The 21980-nt window shown below is 61.1% G+C and overlaps 2 protein-coding genes and 1 non-coding gene across 3 annotated transcripts, besides 5 other annotated features; all 3 read right to left on the reverse strand.

Moving 5' to 3' along the window:
* On the reverse strand, positions 1 to 6931 carry Tc00.1047053511475.24 (dispersed gene family protein 1 (DGF-1), putative; the record flags this gene model as incomplete). Its single annotated transcript, XM_805412.1, has 1 exon — positions 1 to 6931. A coding segment is annotated over one exon (6931 nt), but the record flags the coding sequence as incomplete, so codon positions are not given.
* Positions 1 to 21980: a sequence feature (areas not merged during assembly with more than two copies in the genome that could not be assigned to a particular haplotype).
* Positions 1959 to 2005: a microsatellite.
* Positions 7466 to 7536, reverse strand: Tc00.1047053511475.34. The gene has a single exon (XR_008255762.1). It is a non-coding gene; the product is annotated as a C/D small nucleolar RNA (snoRNA), TB8C3C3 (small nucleolar RNA).
* Positions 8295 to 8742: a mobile genetic element.
* Positions 8408 to 8433: a sequence feature (AT_rich).
* Positions 11544 to 21896, reverse strand: Tc00.1047053511475.50 (dispersed gene family protein 1 (DGF-1), putative; the record flags this gene model as incomplete). Its single annotated transcript, XM_805411.1, has 1 exon — positions 11544 to 21896. The coding sequence occupies one exon, from the start codon at positions 21894 to 21896 to the stop codon at positions 11544 to 11546; it is 10353 nt and encodes a 3450-aa protein (XP_810504.1).
* Positions 16927 to 16970: a microsatellite.

Genomic DNA, 21980 nt, shown 5'->3' on the forward strand with positions numbered 1-21980 from the left:
AAAACGCCACCGCGTAGTCCTCCGTCAACAAAAAGTCGCTCCGCACAAGCGCCACAGCGGAGCCCGACACGCTCACAGCCCCACGCACAGACACCGCGTGCTTGCACAGCAGGAAGTCGCTGTCAACAAACGCCACAACGGAGCCGCCAATGGCCGCAACACCGCCCTCCACCGACACGCACAGCCCCAGCGCCGTCTGCACCAACAGCCCGTCCACGTACAGCGCACCGCGCGACGACAGCGCCACGCCGCCAACCACAAGCACGCCAACAGCCTCACGGAACACCGCCAGCATGTGCGTGCGCGCAATGGTCAGCACACTCCCAGTCAGATTCACTTTGTGCACCACGAGGCACGCGGAGGCGTCGCCAAGGCCGTAGGCGTTACGGTACGCAACACGCCTCTCTGCGATCAGCACCGAGTCCACCACAGTGACGCGCGAGCCCGGCGGGTATCGGTTCGCCACCAGCACGCCGCCACCGGAGCGCGACTCAAGCCCGCTGATCAAAACATCGGCACGCTCGCCAGCAGGCGGGTCGGACCGCCACCCAACAACGTACAGGCTCGCGCCACTCACAAAAGTGCAGTTCGCCAGCGTCACGTTGCGCACTCTCCCCGACATCGACTCCACGTCCACCACGACGTCCGCCGCAAAGGTCACACCAACGTAGCACGCCACCGACGTCCCGAGACCGGCGCTCACCTCCACCTCCACACGCACGTCCCGCACGCACAAGTCGGCGCCGTCGGTGCTCGGTGGCTCGGGGACAGCGACAGGCAGGCACGCATCGCCGTGGCCGCCCTCAGCGCACGTGCAGGCGCAGCCATCACTCGAGGCCGTCGTCGTGTACGCGGGGAAGCACGACGCCGCAAGAGCGCATGGGTCGCTGCAGTTCAGGGTGGTGGCGTTGTACACAGACGGAATAATGTATTGCACTCCCTCCTCGCCGTTCAAACTGTTGCACGCAGCCACAATCTCTCCTTTTTTGAGGTCGCTGGAAACTGCATGTATCCACAGCGCTTTCGTCATTCCCGTGCTGGACATGAATTGGTTGCCAGAAACAGACAACGTGGAGTCGCGGAGATTCACCGTGAAGTAAAAAAAAGCAAAGGCTTCCGATGGGGATTCACGGCAGAGGTTGCCGCTCAACTGCAGCCAGGAGTTGTAGTAGATGTTGGACGATTCGCCTGAGATAAACACAACCGAGCTTCCCCGCATGTCGTTCCCCTGAAACACAACAGCTGATTGAGACTCCACACGTAAGACCGACAAAATGTTCATGAAGTACTTCACCGGCCTCGTCACAAGATTGCCTCGGACCACCAAAGCAGAGTTGTTCAGTACACTCAGCGACAAAGAATGTCTAGACCATCCAAGATGCATCAGCGTACTGTCACCGCCAGCCATGTGAAACGCGTTGCCCACCACCGCAAACACGGAGTGCCACGACACCCTCAGCGCAGATCCAACAAAGTAAATGACGCTTGACGACGCCGTCACGGCGTGAAACACATTGCCACTCAGCACCACCGCGGAGTCGTTGCTGATCACCAGTCCATTCATCGCAACACACGACGGCCTCCTAAGGACCAAACCCAACCGAGGGATCAGCCTCGTGACCGTGAAGCGGTTCCCGCTGATCGTGATGTTCGTGTGCGGTGGAAACACACCCTCCGGGCTGAGCAGCGCGTCACTAAACGTGTTGCCGGTGACGACGATGTTCAGCGCCCCAACAGCGGCATGCACGTTGCCCAAGAGCAACAGCACGGCGCCGTCCCTCCACGTGCATCCATCGAACGTGACGTTCGCCACGTCACCCGTCATCGCCCCGACCAGCACCGTCAGGCCCATGCCGCCCCCGCTGAACGTCACGTTGCGGTAGCACAGCCACGACAGCCCGCCGCCCACTGCCTGCGCAACCTCGGGGTACACCATGTCGCTGATGCACCCACCAACAGGCGGAGGTGGCGGTGGTGGCGGTGACGGCGGTGGCGGTGGCGGCGGGCCAGCAGGCACAGGCGCCGGGACACACACATCGCCGTGCCCTCCAGCTGCGCACTGGCACTTGCAGTCAATGACCGCCGTCGTCAGCGGTGCAAAGCAGTCGCCGTCCTTCGTGCACTCCCCGCACGCGGCAACCGTCGTCACGCTGGTGATGCCGTTCAGCGCCAGTTCTGCTGCCGTCGTCACCTCCCGTCCTGCGACCGTCAGACACCCAGCAACGAAACGATAGCCGGCGTCGGCCCGAGATAGCAGAGGTACCGACAACCCCGTCGAGCCCATCTTGCAGCTCGCCAGCGTCACCACACTGCTGCTGTCAATGCTCACAAAGGCGGAGCTACTGTCGTAGAACATCGCACCCACCTCCACGTCGTTGTCACGCCAGTCCAACCAGCTTGACTGCTCAACTGTCCAAAATTTGTTAGCGTAAATAGCATAGAATGAAAAAACGCTGTTCCCCACCACGCGCAACACGCTGTGATCCGACACGCTCAATCCGTGGCGTATATACAGAAGACTTTCCCCGGAGGAAATTGTGCTGTTGAGCAGCGCAAAAACAGAGTGATCACTGACACTGAGGATATTCATGTACAGCATGTGTGCGAATCCATCAAAGCTGCAGTACCGCACATACAGCGAGCTGCCACCCACCAGCGTCAGCGTCCCGGTCGAGTACAAACCAGACCCCCCATACCTCAATGCATGCGCCTTGACGTTGCTGACCAACAGCGAGGAAGCACTCAAAAAAAAGTTCTGCAGCAGCACCACGCTCAGCATGTTGCTCATAAGGTCAAGCAGCTGAACCTCAGAGATTTGCACCGCATCAACCTCCGTGACGGCAACGTCGCAGTGCTGCGGGAGGGCAAGTGCAAACACAACAACGGAGGACCGCATCACCGTCCGGCTCACGCGGATCAGGACGCCAGCTGACTCCGCCGACTCAGCGCCACCAACAAACTGCAGCGTGGCTCCATCGCGAAATGTGCACCCAGCGAGCGTGATGTTGATGGGGAGATGCAGCGGCATACTGTCAAACGAAAACGTCAGCACAGCACCCACGCCGCTGAATGTCACGCCCTCGTAGCAGTGGTGCGTCTTCCACATGTTCAGCGTAAGGTTCGTCAGCGTCTGGTTCACCACACAGCTCGTGTCGCCGTCAACGGCTCTCTCCGCTACGGGCGGCACAACCGTGTCGGGCACCTCGAAGGGAAGGCACGACGCGCCATGCCATCCGTCCTTGCAGTTGCACGAGCACGAGCCGCGGTCCACCGACTCCGTCCCAGGCATGTAGCACGCCGCGTCGTCGTTGCACGTGCCGCACCTGAACAACACCACGTCCCCAGGAAACACATCGTCGTACGACACCTCCTCATCGCCCTGCAGGTTGCACCCAACCACAAACCGTGCGGGTGACGTCACAATCGTGCTCCGTGGAAGAAGTTTCGCAAAGGAATAACTATCGTCTACCTGACGGTTGTTTGATAGCACCACGGTGGTGCCGCCGCCCAACAGCTTCATTTTGCACAAGGAATTAGGCATACCCATCACTGAGGCTGCGCTCACGCTGTTGCCCTCCACACGCCACTGCGCTCCACCCTCGACTGTCACAGAGCCAGACAACTGCACCAGCGCGGGTTCAAAAAACAGTGTGATGCCAAAGAAGGTGCAGTCCGCCACTCTCAGCAGCCCCGCGGAGCTCACGGTGGTGTCCCCATAAAAATAAATGCCACTAACTGCGCTCATCGTGTTGTTCTCCACGTCAATGTAGCCCCCGTTCTTCAAAACAGCAGGTGCAAACAAAACAGCGGATTCCAACGGAAATTCCTCCGCTCCCCTCAGCGTGTTTCCCTTCACAATGATCCCGCCACCATCAACAAAAACGGAGGATAAACGGACTGCGTAATTACTCCCCTCAATGTTGTTGTCGAGTAGCAGCAGCGTCGAGTTCGCTCCAAGAGAAAACCTCTGGAATTGAATGGCGTGGCCAGACGTCATCACAAGCGTACTGCCAACCACCAGTAGCTGGGAGCTCAAGCCAAAATGGCCCTCAAACTCCAACGCTCCGGCATCCAGCATCGAGGATGACACGTTCACGTGCACGCGCGCACCACTCCCCTTGATCGACAGGCCCACGAGGACGCACTGCAGCAGCGTGATGTTGAGTGTTTGTTCTGGCGCGTCGAAGCTCCACAGGTCCAGCGCAATCGCGGCGGTGAAGGTCACGTTGACGAAGCACAGGCCACGCACACCGGGATCAGGATCGTCCACGGAGCTGATGCTGCCACCGTGCACGCAGCGGACCTCCGTGTCGTCCGCATCGGGGAGCGGGAGCGGCCCAAGATCGTCCGGAACATCAGCTGGCAGACACGTGTCACCGTGGCCGCCAGCAGCACACACACACTCACAGCCGCTGATGCTGCTCGTCATCGCTGCGAAGCACACGGCGTCCACGGTGCACGCACCACAGTCCAACACCCTCACGGGTGCTCCAACGTTAAGCTCGTCTCCGTAATTCGTCACAGGAGACCCCTTTACCTCGTTGCACATGCCGTAGATGGTCGGGCGCGCGTCGGATGGTGGTGACCAGTTGCTTGTCATGCGTGCGATGGTCGACGAGTACAAGCCGTACGTGAAGTTGTTGTCAAGTATCGACCACACACTCCGATTGCGGAACGCAACGCCGTAGTAGTTGGTCACATAAACAACGTAGGCGGTGCAGAACTCGTTGTCGCGGTGCACCAGCCAGCTGCCGTCAGCCACGGTCAGCGTGTTTGCAATGAGCATGGCGAAGCCAAGACGAAACGTGCTGGACACAATCTGCAGAACGCTGCCGCCATCCACGGCAACGTCCCCAAACACACACGCGCCTCTGTAATATTCGATGCTCGGCGCACTCCACAAGCTGTTCTGTATGGAGAACACGGAGCCGCCGACAACACGCAGGTCCGACGCAAGAGCGTACATTACGTGCGTCCGCGAAATGACAACGCAGTTGTCCATGTAGAATACGCTGGACAGGTTGGCGCAAAGGTCGCGCTCCACAAGGATCGCAGCGCACAAACCCCCGCCACACACCAGCGTCGACCGCGTCATGACAAACCGCGTCGACAGAAGCCGGACGCCGTCCAGGACAAGCGCGGGGCCGTACCGAAATCCCGCATGGCCACGGGTCGTCGGCACGTACTGCGACCCGCCAACCGTCGAACGCAGCGTTGAGTTCACCAGCAGCACGCTCGAGTGCAGCGGCATCGCGCCACGCAGCACGATCGTGCCCTCCACCGACGTCACATTCGTCATGTTGACGAGGACGTGCGGCACCAGGCGCGCCGTGCTCTCGCTGAGGCCGCCAATCCGCAGCTGCGCGCCGCCCGCAAGCACGCAGTGGCGCAGCGTCACGTTCAGCGCGTCGGCAAACGCGTCCATCAAGCGCAGCTCCACCGCCACAGTGATCGGTCCGCTGAACACCACCGAGTCGAAGCACGCCGTCGCACGCCCACCGCCAACCGTCACCGACTCCGTCAGCGTCACGCCACTCACGCAGCCCTCCGCAGTATCGCCACCACCGCCGCCGGACCTCGCAGGCGGCACGTCGAACGGCAGGCACGCCTCGCCCACACCGCCGGCACGGCAGCTGCACACACAGTCGGTGAACGACGCCGTCAGCGCATCGAAGCACGCCAGCGCGGCCGCACAGCCGTCGCAAGGCACCACGCTCACGGAGGGCAGGCCGGCCAAGCGGTAGTCGCCACTGCTCTCCAGCACCCGGCCGCCGGCACGGTTGCACTGCACCGACACGACGCCGCTCGTGATTGCCAGCCCAGAGACAAGCGTCGCGCCGGCAGCAGTGCAGCGCGCAATCGAAGCGGCGCCGCCGCTCAGCGTCACCTCCGACAGCGACGCCAAAGACGACGCCTCGCCCACCGCCCACACGTCGCGCAGCTCCAGCCACCCGCCGGCACTGACCGTCCCACCGTCGCAGCGCACCAGCGACGACGCGACAGACCCCTCGACGTCCACGAAGCGCAGCACCGAGTCGGACACCGCGAGGCGCTCGCCAAGCACAATGCCACCGCCGCTGCTCACAACCGACACGTTTGTCACGGAGAACACCGAGTGGCTCCGCAGACTGAGACGCGACGAGGGCGCCACACGCAACGCAGACGCGGCCAGACCGCCCGACGCCTCCAGCGACACGCCGTCAAGCACCACCGCACTCGACAGCAGGTCCATGCCGCCGCCAACGTACACCGCCGACCCGCCCGCCTGCAACGACCTCAGCAAAGTGTTGCTCACACGCAGCTGCGTCTGCAACAGCGACGTCGCGTGCAGCACAAGCGGCGACGCCACCGCGTCCGTCAGCCCACTCAGCTGGGAGTAGCGCATCGGCCCCGGCGTCACAATCGTCGAGTCACGGACCGTCACGTTCGTGTGTGCCGGCAGGTTGTGCACAAACACAAGCGAGCAGTAGCCGCCGGACAGCCCGCTCACGCTCACCTCCAGGCTCCGGTCACTCGCCGGCTCGCCGCCGTAGCCCCGGACGTAGATCTGCGCACCGCCGTAGCACACGCAGTTCCTCAATTCGATGCGCAGCGCGCCGGGAAGCATCGCCGGCACGTCGAACACCACAGCCACGCCGTTCGTGATGAACACGCCGTCCATCAGCACCGTGTCCACGGCGCGGCCAACCGTGATGGCTCTGTCCACCGTACAGCCCCGCAGTCGCAACACCACCGCATGCACCGCGGGCATCCACGCAGCAGCAGCAACAAGCGCCAACACAACGAGCACAGCCGCACGCACAGCCGCAATGGCCCTGCGCCGCACACGGTGACGGCTGCGCGGACACGCACCCACCGCAGACCGCATCCACCGACCCGAACAGGCACCAACAGGGCTGTCGTGGTGTGTCGCACTCGCCCCGTCCACCATAACTCCTGTCTAGCAAATCCCTTCCTACAGATGGGAAATCCAGAAATACAATCCCGATAAATCGATATCCCAGTACTGCTAATCCTAATACTGCAATTAATCCCTAATAGCTTGAAACGATAGTTGTGATGGTCAATCCAAAGTATCTCTATCTTCTTGATCGGAGGAAAGGAAGGCAGAGACAACAGCAAATAAAGGAATTGGCACGCAGAAGCATCCAGCCACAGACAGTCTCCACCAATGCACAGCCACCGACACAAAAAAGCACAGACGCAACCACGCCAGTGACACCCTCGCCCTCCCACCGCCCACGCAGCTCCACACAGCCACCATTCAGAGTGGCGCTATTTCAGCAAAAAGACACATGACCATTGGCACCGCTCCTGTTGCCGAATGGCTACATCACAGAGCAGTCCCGATGCAGTGAAAGACACACAAGAGCCGAGACAGACCCGCATGGCGGCGTCGCAACCGACAGCCATCGAGAGCGTAAAAAAATAAAGTGGTGACGCGGAAAAGGGGTGGAGAATTCGCCAGTTGCCAGCAGTCAAAGCGTCGTTTTTCGCTCACGTGGGTCAGCATTGCACAACACACAGCGGCACCATACGCGCAGACGGCATTACACACAGAAGGAAGGGATGAAGGAGCACGGCGGCGGCACCCAGTCACGGGAAACCCTAACCCAAATCAATTGCACAGTCCGATTGACTCGCAGCCGTCTGGATAGTGGTCGCGTCGCTGCCGTGCGGTGCGTGTGTCGTGTGACTGCAGTGATGTAGAAAGGGGAAAGAGACGCAGTGCGGTCCTCGTCCATCTCAGTTGGCCGTGGCAACAACGACACCATCCCTCCAGATTGCCTGCGGCAAAGACTGTCGCATTCACCAGATGTTGGTGTCTTCCTCCCCAAACTGGGGCGCCACTCCACCAACGCCGTCGCTCGCCTCCTCCCCCCACCGACACAACGGGGGAGCAACAGCGGGAGATGCGACATGTGCGAAGAGCACGCAGCCACCGTGACCAAGAAAGGGAAGCTGCGCAGCGCAAGCAAAATGAAAATACAATAAGTACTCCATCATTTCAATAGGACGTGGAGGCGCCGCAACCCACACAAAAAACGCAAAGCCGTGCAGTGGCCGTTTCTTCTTTTGCATTGACTACTCTCAAATAACTCCCATGGCCGCACGCCAGCCACCATCGTCGAGCACATCCGCCCAATAAGTAGGGATGTGAAGAAGAGTCCCGGCCCCAGGAGAGGGCGCTGCAGTGGAGGGCGTGAAACACACAATTGTTACGCATCCTCCACGGTCAATCGCGGTGTCTCAATCATCCGTTTTTGCCAATAACCAGTAAAATAACAAGCCCGAATAATCTTCTGGGCCGCTGGCCGGATCCTAAAATTATCTATATAAACCAAACAAGATAGGGGAAAAAGAGGGGATTAATGCAGAGGCATTTAATTGCCTCAATGTTTTCTTCTAATTAAATATATATATATATATATTCTTTTGAGCGCTAAAGTGACCTTTTGTACTCAGCTAGGATCTAGAATGCTATTGCTTACGAAGTGGCAGTCTTTTTGGTCCTCCAGCCACAATCCCCCGCCGCGTGGTGGGAATCAAAGGGGTGTGGGTGGAATGGCAAAATAAAAATAAAATTATCTAGTCGCCATCGGTTCCCTGATGTCCTTAAAGTCGTGGCATTCCCAAAATTCGTAATAAAAAAGTGTGTCGTAAAAAAATTGTATTCTTTTTATAAGGATACATACAGTAAGTTGGCCAGCTCTCCCGCGATCATTCTCTTCACAAGCTCCTAGAAAAAATTATATGGAGAGATATAAATACGAAAATAAGCATCAATAAAAATAAAGTAACTTTTTGATACTCATACCCACACCGATATCGCCATACATTGATCGATGCTTATCTTCTTGTTTATATGGATGCGTCCCTTCTCTCCCATCCAAATTGACAGATTGCTTGGTTTCTTGGTTTATTGAATTGCTACTTTATTGGCCGCATATGTATATAGATGGGCATGTAAATATCGGTATTAATATCTATTCAGTGCTGTTGATATATATTGCTACTATTCCCCGTGCCTTCTCAAACAAATACGAAGGCCCACACGCCAGCCGCCATCGCAAAGCACGTCCGCCCAACGATCGGAGATGTAAAAGAGAGCCCGGCACCCGAAGGGGGAGCCGCAGCGGAGTAAATGCAGAATTGCCTCTTCGCACAGTTTAAGTCGGCCGGTGTTCACAATGTCCGGTCGATGCCCGTGGCGTGCCATGAGGTGGCGGGTCAGTCAGGCATTGCTGTGGCACTGAAACACGCATGCTGGACGGCGAAACTCAGCCGGTGGTGATCCCATCGGGCTGTCGTCGCCGGGCAACGTGCGCCTTCTCGGCGGCCTGACCCCTCTGCCGTCGTGACATCGGCGACAGCGTGACGTTCATCAACGCATGTGTGTGCGTGCCATTTTAGGCACACGGTGCACTGTTTCTCGGTGGTATTCTCCTCCTGTGCAGAGGCGGGGGTTCTGTGTGGGTTTGATGTTCTTCATGCGAAGGTTCAAGTTTTGCAGCGCGTGGCTATTTAATCTCCATTTTTAGTATCCGGACTTTCTTTCTGTCAAGTGTTTGTGCCGTGTGTGGGTGGTCAATCCCCCGGCATTACCCGCCTGCCGGTCGCATCAAGGGCACTTATGAAGTGCTTCTTTCTTCGGTGCCGACCGTGGCTCTGTTCTGGAGCGTTCGCGTGCTCTTATGCAGAATATTGGTCCTGCTTTCGCTTGAACCCTCAATTCAAAGTACGTGCATTCGAGCGCGGTGCATGCCGTCAGACCGCCATATTCCTGGCAACGCCTCCTATTTGTCGGGGGGACTCTTGCTTGTGGAAGTGCCAAAGATAAAATACGGTTCCGGCTTGCTTTTCGTACGACACCGTGCGGAAACTGCATGGGAGTGGCTTCGGCCTGGGCCGTGCACTCTGCGGCGGAGGTGCGGTCGGTGTGCCGTCTCTCGCTCTCGTCCTCGCCCAAGCGCTGGGCGGGGGTTCCGGTGGGATTTCTGGCGGCTCCGGCTCACCGGGAAAGCTGAACTCCCGCAGCGCCTGGGAGAGCGCGTAATGCCCTGGGCGTTAACCATGTGCGTCACGACACTATTGTAGCAGCTGCAGTGTTTGCCGCACACCGGACAGTCTGTCGGGCATCGGGTCGTGGCGGTGTGTGGTCCAGCGGGAGGAGGAGGCGTTTCCGTGCGAAGTTCTTTGCGTGCCTGTTGTGAGGCATCCGGGCCGCACCAACGGCATGTGAGTGGGATGGCGGGTTGCAGTGGCCGTGGCAGCCATCCGTATTTGTGCGAAAATCCGCTACGGAGGCGGTCCAGTGCAGCCTCTTCCACACGAGTGAGAGTGGCGTCCGTGCAAGTGGGTTCCCAGTCGCCTGATACAGTGGAGCGGTAGGCTTCTGGCTTGAGCCGTCGGGCACGAATAATACGTTCGACCAATGCGACGATGCCGGTGATCCATTTGTCAATGAGCTGTGCGAGGTCGGACACCTTCTTGGCTTATGCATCACAAGCTTCGTTCTCGGACACCTCGCAGTGGCCAAGGACAAGCTGCATCCGTGTGCACGCTCCTCGGCGCTGCTGGCAAGAAAAAAGGGTACGTCCACAATGTGAGTCACCAGGTGAACCAGAACCGTCGACGGGTGCTCGCGTGCTCCCACGGTTCCACGAGAAGGCGCATAGACGCACGCTGCCGTGGAAAAAGTCCCGGTGAATATCGTACTCTCCATTCTAACGCCACATCCCTCCGTATCTGCTGTGGTGCATGAATTTCGCACGGCCGGAGGGGAATTGGGAAAAGAAGGAATTCCTCGTGTGGGCATCCCCGTACCAGCGTGGCCAATCCGCGACGATATCCCTTGCCGGTGGAATGCGGTGCGCTCGAGGGCAAGTCTGGAACGTGACTGGGATGGCTTGGTCCGTCACTTCCACCGCTAAAGAGACAACAATCACCCTGTGCACTCGCCACACCATGGCAGGCCGGAATTACGACAATGCGTCGTGCCTCAATACATAATCCCGCTCGAAGACGTTACTGGAGGCCTGGAGCCCTGCTACTACTCTGCCGCCGCTTTGCTCCTGCAAAAATTAATGCCCCCTGCATGTAAACCCACGATAAGGCAGAGCCGCAATTCATTAATTCCGCTAGGCGGTTCGCTGGATCCTTCCTTCATTGCACGAAATGGGCGCCGAGTTCCTCGCACACAACTCCATGAAATTACAGTCCGGTACAACATGGCATCAGGAGCAACGAGAGCGACAACTCAATCCCCTCCCACACAGTCAGCGTGGAACGGGAAAAAATCCTGGAAGCACCCGCTCAAAAAAGAAACAAATCGATAGAAACAACAATCAACAACACTATCGGTGCTGTTAACGATGGCTGGCTGTGGGGCGCAGCACAGCCGTGGCCTCTCAACCATCGCATACTTACTAATTCCGCGTGTTACACGTCACATGGCAGCGTAATCAATCAATACGGCTCGCACTGGATGCACGGTCCAGAGGGCTCAGCGCGTCCGAGCGGGTGTCACCAGCCATAGGCTGCTACGGCGGTGCGGGTGGTCGGTACGACGACGCAGCGGTGGTGCCTGGGGCATACGACGATGACGTCACGTTGTGGGGCTTCTGCGTCCCTTCGTCGCTCTCCTCGTCATCGCGCAGCAGCGCCTCCAGCCCTCCACGCCGCGGCTCGCGCAGCTCCTGCCAGTGGCGGTCCTCCGCGTACCACACAACGACGCCGTACACAGTGGCCGCAAGCAGCACAGTGGTCAGCAGCAGCACGATAACCGCGTACGCCCTCGCTCCGCCGTCGCTCGACGCAAGGTGGTTGGCCGTGCTGACAAGGCACAGCGTCGCAAGGAGCACAAAGCTCGCAGTGTGCATCACCGTCAGGAAGGCCGAGCGCATCATGTTCGTGAAGGCAACCGCGCCCGCACCTGCAAGCAGCACAGCCGCCATGCAGAAGTACTGGACGTGGCAGCCTCCCGCAGGCGGGTGCACAGCAGCAATCAGGCCCACCACACACAGCACCGACAGCTGGAACACGCACCAGTACACGCGGCCGCCCCTCATGTTCGTCAGCATGCCGCCGTACATCCGCTGCTGCGCCGCGGGGTGCCAATACCCGACGGGGTACAGCAGGCGCTCGGGCAGCGGCTTCCTCGAAAACTGCCAGTACCTCGTGAAGCTCGCGCCCGTGTGGCGGGCAATCAAGTAGCACACGCCAGCAGGAAAAACCACACCGTACAGCACGCCAACGACACCGATCACGCGGTGCCGCACGCGGGCGTCGGGCAGCACCAGTGCAAGCACGGAGCCGAAGAATATGCCGAGGTGAATCGCGTGCGCCACAACGTACGTCAGGCTCGGGAAGCGCATCGCCGCCCACGCACTCGCCGCGTCCACGCCGCGCCACCGCTGGAAGGCCGCCGTCACACCGCAGTGCACGCACCCGAACACTGCGGCAAGCAGCGCGTTGCCCACCACCATCCACAGCGGGTCACGGGCAGCAAACACCGACAGGAAGTACGGCAGCGCAACGGTGCTCGCACGCTCGTGTGCTGAAGCGCATGACATCCTCGCAAACACGCCGAGTGCCTGCATCTCCAGAACGGGGCCCAGCCCGCCGGTCACCAGCACGGCAACAGCCGTCGCACCCGCAACAACGCCGGTGACCGCAGAGAGGGCGCCGGCAGCGGCGGGCAACATGTTCGACATGATCGTGAAGGACCCAAGCAGCACGCCCTTGCAGCCGCCGGACACTGCCGCAGCGTCGCAGCGAATGACTATCGTCTCGTCGGCAGCAATGAAGTAACCGCGGTGCACGGGAACAGCCAGCTCCAGGACGGTGGACGGATTCGTCGCGTTGCGCATCCACGTCGCGTTGCTCAGCATCGCTCCCCACGGACCGCCAAACCCACGCGGCTGCGCCGTCGACACAGGCACAAAGCTCAGGTGCTTGCCAAGCTGCGGGTCGCGTGCCCACCGAAACGGTGGCGGCAGCGCCACCATCAGCCGCGTCGTTACGACGCTCCCACCGCCGCGGATGTCGCTCTGCGTCAGACTCCCACCAGCCGCCGTCGTCGTCACAGCAAGCGTCGGACACGCCACGTCGCTCCACCACAGCGTGCTGCTCACCGACGCCGTCGGCGTCCGCGTGGGCGGCAGTGCCACCGTCTCCGTCACCTGCAGCGTCTTCGTCGGCCCGTACTGCGTCGGACTGTATTGCGTTGCGCTCGGCCTCGGCGTCCACGTTGGTGTCGGGCTGCGCGTCTCCGTCAGCGTCGCCGTGTGGCTCAGCTGCGGAATGCCGGGCGTGCGGTTGCACCCGTCCACGTGCGGCAGGTACACCGGCAGGCAGTCGCGCCCGTACCCGCCCTCAGCACAGCGGCAGCGGCACGACCCCGACATCGCCCTCGTCGCAGCCGCAAAGCAGCGCACGTCGGCGTCGCACACACTGCACGCCACAGGACGGAATTCCCCGATGATGCCGGCGGACCTGTAGTCCATCGGCTGCAGCGCCTGCCCGTTCAGCGTCAGGCACCCCACGACGAACCTTCGGCCGGCGCCCCCAAGCACAACGGCGCCGTCCATAACGACGGGCCCGCTGCCGGCGTTCCCGTGGAGCGTCAGCGTGCTCTGCACAAGCTCCGCACTGCGCGTGTACGACGGCAGCGAAAGAAGCCTGCCACTGATGCTGTTGCCGCGCACCGACAGCCACGACCCGGACACAAACGACGCCGACCCCCGCAGCTCCAGCAGCGCGCCATCCGTCAGCGCACCGGCGCTGTCGTTCACTACGACGGCGGACGCGTTGGCCACCACACCGCTGCCGAATACCAGTCCATGCGCGGCGTACACCTGGCTCCCCGACACGCGCAGCACAGCGCCCCCCGACGCAGCCACACGCGCACTCGCGTACAACGCATATTCGCCACCGAGCACAGCCGCGTCCAGCGCGACACCGCCACCGACAACCTCCAGCACCGCGCCGTCCACCACCACCGTCCGCCCACCAGTCATCACGGTCACGAGGGCCACGCCGGACACAACCAGCACGGACCGCACGAGCCGCAGGCCCGACAGCACAAGCACCGGTGCGTACAGCGAGGACTGCGAGCCGGGAAGATACACAAGCGGCGTCGGCCTCGCGGCAACCAGCAGGGAGTCCGTCACCGTCAGCACGGACCCCGCGGGGAACGTGCCGGTCAGCACAAGCGCACCGTTCAGCGCCTCCACATCGCACACCGACAGCTCCACCGGCCCGCTCTCGTCGCTCCCCGCCGCCACCGCACCGCGCAACGCTCCTCCGCCCATCACGTACAGCACGGCACCGTTCAGCAGCGACACGTTCTGCACAACGATCCGCACGCCGTCCCGCGCCATCCACGGCACGTAGAGCAAAGGACTCACGCCGTCCAGCACAACGTGGCGCAGCGTCACCTCGCTCGCACCGGCAGGCACAACGAACACCGACTGCATCGTCACGCCCTCGCGGACAAACACTCTCGACGCAGTGCCCGCAGCAGGCGGCAGCGCGAGAGCTCCCACAGGCACGCACGCCTCGCCGTACCCGCCGCTGCCGCACGCGCACACGCACACACCGTCCTTCATGCTCGCAGACGCCGTCCCGGAAGCGTAGCAGTGCGTGTCCCTGTCGCAGTCGTCGCACCCAACAACATCGATGCTCCCAGCGTCGCCAAAACCAGCCGCTGCGTACTCCTCCGCCGTCGACAGGACACGTCCACCTGCGTCGTTGCACGCCACCCTCAAATGCGCCCCAGCCGAGAGCGACAGGCTCAGCGATAGCATCCGCGGCAGCAGCGCTCGGTTGCGCACAAAGCTCAGCGTGCTCCCAGCAGCGGTCACGGCGCCAACAGCGTAGAGCATCTCCCTCGAGACGCCGTCGTGCACGTTGCCCTTCGCCAGCAGCATCGACCCGTCGGCCAGCCTCACCGTCGAATAAAACGCCACCGCGTAGTCCTCCGTCAACAAAAAGTCGCTCCGCACAAGCGCCACAGCGGAGCCCGACACGCTCACAGCCCCACGCACGGACACCGCGTGCTTGCACAGCAGGAAGTCGCTGTCAACAAACGCCACAACGGAGCCGCCAATGGCCGCAACACCGCCCTCCACCGACACGCACAGCCCCAGTGCCGTCTGCACCGACAGCCCGTCCACGTACAGCGCACCGCGCGACGACAGCGCCACGCCGCCAACCACAAGCACGCCAACAGCCTCACGGAACACCGCCGCCACATGCGTGCGCGCAATGGTCAGCACACCCCCCGTCAGATTCACTTTGTGCACCACGAGGCACGCGGAGACGTCGCCAAGGCCGTAGGCGTTACGGTACGCAACACGCGCCTCTGCGATCAGTACCGAGTCCACCACAGTGACGCGTGAGCCCGGCGGAAATCGGTTCGCCACCAGCACGCCGCCGCCGGAGCGCGACTCAAGCCCGATGATCAACACATCGGCACGCTCGCCAGCAGGCGGGTCGGACCGCCACCCGACAACGTACAGGCTCGCGCCGCTCACAAAAGTGCAGTTCGCCAGCGTCACGTTGCGCACGCTCCCCGACATCGACTCCACGTCCACCACGACGTCTGCCGCAAAGGTCACACCAACGTAGCACACCACCGAAGTCCCGAGACCGGCGCTCACCTCCACGTCTACACGCACGTCACGCACGCACAAGTCGGCGCCGTCGGTGCTCGGTGGCTCGGGGACAGCAACGGGCAGGCACACATCGCCGTGGCCGCCCTCAGCGCACGTGCAGGCGCAGCCATCACTCGAAGCCGTCGTCGTGTACGCGGGGAAGCACGACGTCGCGAGGATGCATGGATCGCTGCAGTTCAGGGTGGTGACATTGTACACGGACGGGATGTCGTAACTAGCCCCGTCCCCGCCGTTCAAACTGTTGCACGCGGCCACAATCTCTCCGTTTGTGAGATCGCGGGACCCTGTGAATATCCTTAGTACTTTCGGAGAGACCGTGCTGGAAATGAATTGGTTTCCGGACAGAGACACCGTGGAGTCGCGGAGATTCACCGTAGGGTTAAAAACAGCAAAAGCAACCACTGGGGATTCACGGCAGAGGTTGTCGCTCAACCGCAACCAGGAGTTGTAGTAAATACAGGAAGCAAAAGTTGAATAAAACACAGCCGAGCTTCCCCGCATGTCGTTGTTCTGAAACACAACCGCTGAAAGAGACTCCACACGTAAGGCCCAAAGAAATGAAATAAAGTACTTCACCGGCCTCGTCACAAGGTTGCCTCGGATCACCACGGCAGAATTCTTCAGTACACTCAGCGACAAGGAATGTCTATTCCCTCCAAGAAGTATCAGCGTACTGTCACCGCCAGCCATGTGAAACGTGTTGCCCATCACCGCAAACAGGGAATGCCACGACACCCTCAGCGAAGATCTGAGAACGCGGATGGCACTTGACAACGCCCTCACAGTCTGAAACACATTGCCACTGAGCACCACCGCGGAGTCGTTGCTGATCACCAATCCATTCATCGCAACACACGACGGCCTCCTAAGGACCAAACCCAACCGAGGGATCAGCCTCGTGACCGTGAAGCGGTTCCCGCTGATCGTGATGTTCGTGTGCGGTGGAAACACACCCTCCGGGCTGAGCAGCGCGTCACTAAACGTGTTGCCGGTGACGACGATGTTCAGCGCCCCAACAGCGGCATGCACGTTGCCCAACAGCAACAGAACGGCACCGTCCCTCCACGTGCATCCATCGAACGTGACGTTCGCCACGTCGCCCTTCATCCCCCCAATCAGCACCGTCAGGCGCATGCCGCCCCCGCTGAACGTCACGTTGCGGTAGCACAGCCACGACAGCCCGCTGCCCACTGCCTGCGCAACCTCGGGGTACACCATGTCGCTGATGCACCCACCAACAGGCGTGGGTGGTGGCGGTGGTGGTGGTGACGGCGTTGTCGGCGGTGGCGGGCCAGCAGGCACAGGCGCCGGGACGCACACATCGCCGTGCCCTCCAGCTGCGCACTGGCACTTGCAGTCGCTGACAGCCGTCGTCAGCGGTGCAAAGCAGTCGCCGTCCTTCGTGCACTCCCCGCACACTGCAACCGCCGTCACGTTGTTGATGCCGTGGAGCGCCAGTTCCGCCGCCGTCGTCAGCACACGTCCCGCAACCGTCAAACACCCAGCAACGAACCGGTAGCCAGCCCCTACCAGAGATCGCAAAGGCACCGACAACCCCGTCGAGCCCATCTTGCAGCCCTTCAGCGTCACCACACTGCTGCCGTCAATGATAAGAAAAGCGGATTCGGATTCGTGCAACATCGCACCCACTTCCACGTCGTTGTCACGCCAATCCAACCAGCTTAACTGCTGGACGCTCCAAAAATTACATGCGTAGATGGCGTATGACATGGAACCACTGTTCCCCACCACGCGCAACACGCTGTGATCCGACACGCTGAATTCGTGGTGCTGGTACAGGAAGCTTGTCCCGGAGGTCATTGTGTTATTGAGCAGCGCAAAAACGGAGTGATCACTGACACTGAGGATATTCACGTGGAACAGATGTGCGTATCCATCGAAGCTGCAATACCGCGCGTACAGCGAGCTGCCACCCACCAGCGTCAGCGTCCCAATCGAGTACAAACCAAACCCCCCATACCTCAATGCATGCGCCTTGACGTTGCTGACCAACAGCGAGGACGCACTCAACTCGACGTTGTCCAGCGTCATAACGCTCCACATGTTAAACCTATTGTCCAAAAGCTGAACCTCAGAGGTTTGCACCGCGTCAACCTCCGTGACGGCAACGTCGCAGTGCTGCGGGAGGGCACGTGCAAAAGCAACAACGGAGGACCGCATCACCGTCCGGCTCACGCGGATCAGGACGCCGGATGACTCGGCCGACTCAGCGCCACCAACAAACTGCAGCGTGGCTCCGTCACGGAATGTGCACCCAGCGAGCGTGATGTTGATGGGGAGATGCAGCGGCATACTGTTAAGGGAGAACGTCAGCACGGCACCCACGCCGCTGAATGTCACGCCCACGTAGCAGTGGTGCGTCTTCCACATGTTCAGCGTGAGGTTCGTCAGCGTCTGGTTCACCACGCAGCTCGTGTCGCCGTCGACGGCTCTCTCCGGCAAGGGCGGCACAACCGTGTCGGGCACCTCGAAAGGAAGACATGACGCGCCATGCCATCCGTCCCTGCAGCTGCACGAGCACGAGCCGCGGTCCACCGACTCCGTCCCGGGCATGTAGCACGCCGCGTCGTCGTTGCACGTGCCACACCTGAACACCTCCACGCCCTCCGAAAACACATCGTCGTACGACACCTCCTCATCGCCCTGCAGGTTGCACCCAACCACAAACCGCGCGGGTGACATCACAACAATGCTCGACGGGAAAAATTTGGCAAAGGAATAACTATCGTCTACCTGACGGTTGTTTGATAGCACCACGGTGGTGCCGCCGCCCGACAGCTGAATATTGTGCTTACAAAGCGATATACTTATTATTGAGGCTGCACTCACGTTGTTGCCCTCCACACGCCACTGCGCTCCACCCTGGAGAGTCACGGAGCCGTCAAGATACACCAGCGCGGAATCAAAACCCTCCGCGCTGCCAGCAAAGGTGCAGTCCGCCACTCGCAGCAGCCCCGCGGAGCTCACGGTGGTAACCCCCAAAAGATAAACTCCACTAATGGATCTCATCGTGTTTTTCTCAAGGTCAAAGTAGCCATCATTCTTTAAAATAGCAGATTCAAAAAAAACAGCGGATTCCAACGGAAATTCCTCCTCCGCTCCCCTCAGCGTGTTTCCCTTCACAATGATCCCGCCACCATCAACAAAAACAAAGGAAAAACGGACTGCGTAATTACTCCCCTCAATGTTGTTGTCGAGTAGCAGCAGCGTCGAGTTCGCTCCAAGAGAAAACCTCTGGAATTGAATGGCGTGGCCAGACGTCATCACAAGCGTACTGCCAACCACCAGTATCTGGGAGCTCAAGCCAAAATGGCCCTCAAACTCCAACGCTCCGGCATCCAGCATCGAGGATGACACGTTCACGTGCACGCGCGCACCACTCCCCTTGATCGACAGGCCCACAAGGACGCACTGCAGCAACGTGATGTTGAGTGTCTGTTCTGGCGCGTCGAAATACGACAAGTCCAGCACAATCGCGGCAGTGAAGGTCACGTTGACGAAGCACAGACCACGCACACCGGGATCAGGATCGTCCACGGAGCTGATGCTGCCACCGTGCACGCAGCGGACCTCCGTGTCGTCCGCATCGGGGAGCGGGAGCGGCCCAAGATCGTCCGGAACATCAGCTGGCAGACACGTGTCACCGTGGCCGCCAGCAGCACACACACACTCACAGCCGCTGATGCTGCTCGTCATCGCTGCGAAGCACACGGCGTCCACGGTGCACGCACCGCAGTCCAACACCGTCACGGGTGCTCCAATGTTAAGCTCGTCTCCGTAATTCGTCACAGGAGAGCCCCGTGCCCCGTTGCACATGCCGTAGATGGTCGGGTGCGTGTCGGATGGTGGTGACCAGTTGCTTGTCATACAGGTAAAGGTCGAGTACGAGCCGTACGTGAAGTTGTTGTCAAGTATCGACCACACACTCCGATCGTGGAACGCCACACCGTTGTAGTTGAAAACGTACACAACGTAGGCGGTGCGGAACTCGTTGTCGCGGTGCACCAGCCAGCTGCCATCAGTCACAGTCAGAGTGGTTGCAATGAGCATGGCGAAGCCAAGACAAAACGTGCTGGACACAAACTGCAGCACGCTGCCGCCAGCCACCACAACATCCCTAAACACACACGCGGCTTCGTAGAAGCCAATGCTCGGCGCACTCCACGAGCTGTTCTGTATGGAGAACACAGAGCCGCCGTCAACACGCAGGTCCGACGCAAGAGCGTACATTACGTGCGTCTGCGACCTGACAGCGCAGTTGTCCATGTAGAATACGCTGGACAGGCTCACGCAAAGGCCGCGCTCCACGAGGATCGCAGCGCACGAGCCCCCGCCACACACCAGCGTCGACCGCGTCATGACAAACCGCGTCGACAGAAGCCGGACGCCGTCCAGGACAAGCGCGGGGCCGTACCGAAATCCCGCATGGCCAAGGGTCGTCGGCACGTACCGCGACCCGCCAACCGTCGCACGCAGCGTTGAGTTCACCAGCAGCACGCTCGAGTGCAGCGGCATCGCGCCACGCAGCACGATCGTGCCCTCCACCGACGTCACATTCGTCATGTTGACGAGGACGTGCGGCACCAGGCGCGCCGTGCTCTCGCTGAGGCCGCCAATCCGCAGCTGCGCGCCGCCCGCAAGCACGCAGTGGCGCAGCGCCACGTTCAGAGCGTCGGCAAACGCATCCATCGAGCGCAGTTCCACCGCCACAGTGATCGGTCCGCTGAACACCACCGAGTCGAAGCACGCCATCGCACGCCCGCCGCCAACCGTCACCGACTCCGTCAGCGTCACGCCACTCACGCAGCCCTCCGCAGTATCGCCACCGCCGCCGCCGGACCTCGCAACCGGCACGTCGAACGGCAGGCACGCCTCGCCCACACCGCCGGCACGGCAGCTGCACACACAGTCGGTGAACGACGCCGTCAGCGCATCAAAGCACGCCAGCGCGGCCGCACAGCCGTCGCACGGCACCACGCTCACGGAGGGCAGGCCGGCCGAACGGTAGTCGCCACTGCTCTGCAGCACCCGGCCGCCAGCACGGTTGCACTGCACCGACACGACGCCGCTCGTGATCGTCGGCCCGGAGACAAGCGTCGCGCCGGCAGCAGTGCAGCGCGCAATCGAAGCGGCGCCACCGCTCAGCGTCACCTCCGACAGCGACGCCAAAGACGACGCCTCGCCCACCGCCCACACGTCGCGCAGCTCCAGCCACCCGCCGGCACTGACCGTCCCACCGTCGCAGCGCACCAGCGACGACGCGACAGACCCCTCGACGTCCACGAAGCGCAGCACCGAGTCGGACACCGCGAGGCGCTCTCCAAGCACAATGCCGCCGCCGCTGCTCACAACCGACACGTTTGTCACGGAGAACACCGAGTGGCTCCGCAGACTGAGACGCGACGAGGGCGCCACACGCAACGCAGACGCGGCCAGACCGCCCGACGCCTCCAGCAACACGCCGTCAAGCACCACCGCGCTCGACAGCAGGTCCACGCCGCCGCCAACGTACACCGCCGACCCGCCCGCCTGCAACGACCTCAGCAAAGTGTTGCTCACACGCAGCTGCGTCTGCAACAGCGACGTCGCGTGCAGCACAAGCGGCGACGCCACCGCGTCCGTCAGCCCACTCAGCTGGGAGTAGCGCATCGGCCCCGCCGTCACGATCGTCGAGTTGCGGACCGTCACGTTCGTGTGTGCCGGCAGGTTGTCCACAAACACGAGCGAGCAGTAGCCGCCGGACAGCCCGCTCACGCTCACCTCCAGGCTCCGGTCACTCGCCGGCTCGCCGCTGTAGCCCCGCACGTAGATCTGCGCACCGCCGTCGCACACGCAGTTCCTCAATTCGATGCGCAGCGCGCCGGGAAGCATCGCCGCAACGTCGAACACCACAGCCACGCCGTTCGTGATGTGCACGCCGTCCATCAGCACCGTGTCCACGGCGCGGCCAACCGTGATGGCTCTGTCAACCGTACCGCCCCGCAGTCGCAACACCACCGCATGCACCGCGGGCATCCACGCAGCAGCAGCAACAAGCGCCAACACAACGAGCACAGCCGCACGCACAGCCGCAATGGCCCTGCGCCGCACACGGTGACGGCTGCGCGGACACGCACCCACCACAGACCGCATCCACCGACCCAAACAGGCACCAATAGGGCTGTCGCGTTGTGTCGCTCTCGCCCCGTCGACCATAACTCCTGCCTGGCAAATCCCTTCCTAAATATGGCGAATTCAGTGACACAATTCCGCCAGATCGTTATACTAATACTGCTAATC

This window comes from Trypanosoma cruzi, genomic scaffold (assembly GCF_000209065.1).
Source record: "Trypanosoma cruzi strain CL Brener 1047053517129 genomic scaffold, whole genome shotgun sequence".
In the NCBI taxonomy this organism is placed as follows: domain Eukaryota; phylum Euglenozoa; class Kinetoplastea; order Trypanosomatida; family Trypanosomatidae; genus Trypanosoma; species Trypanosoma cruzi.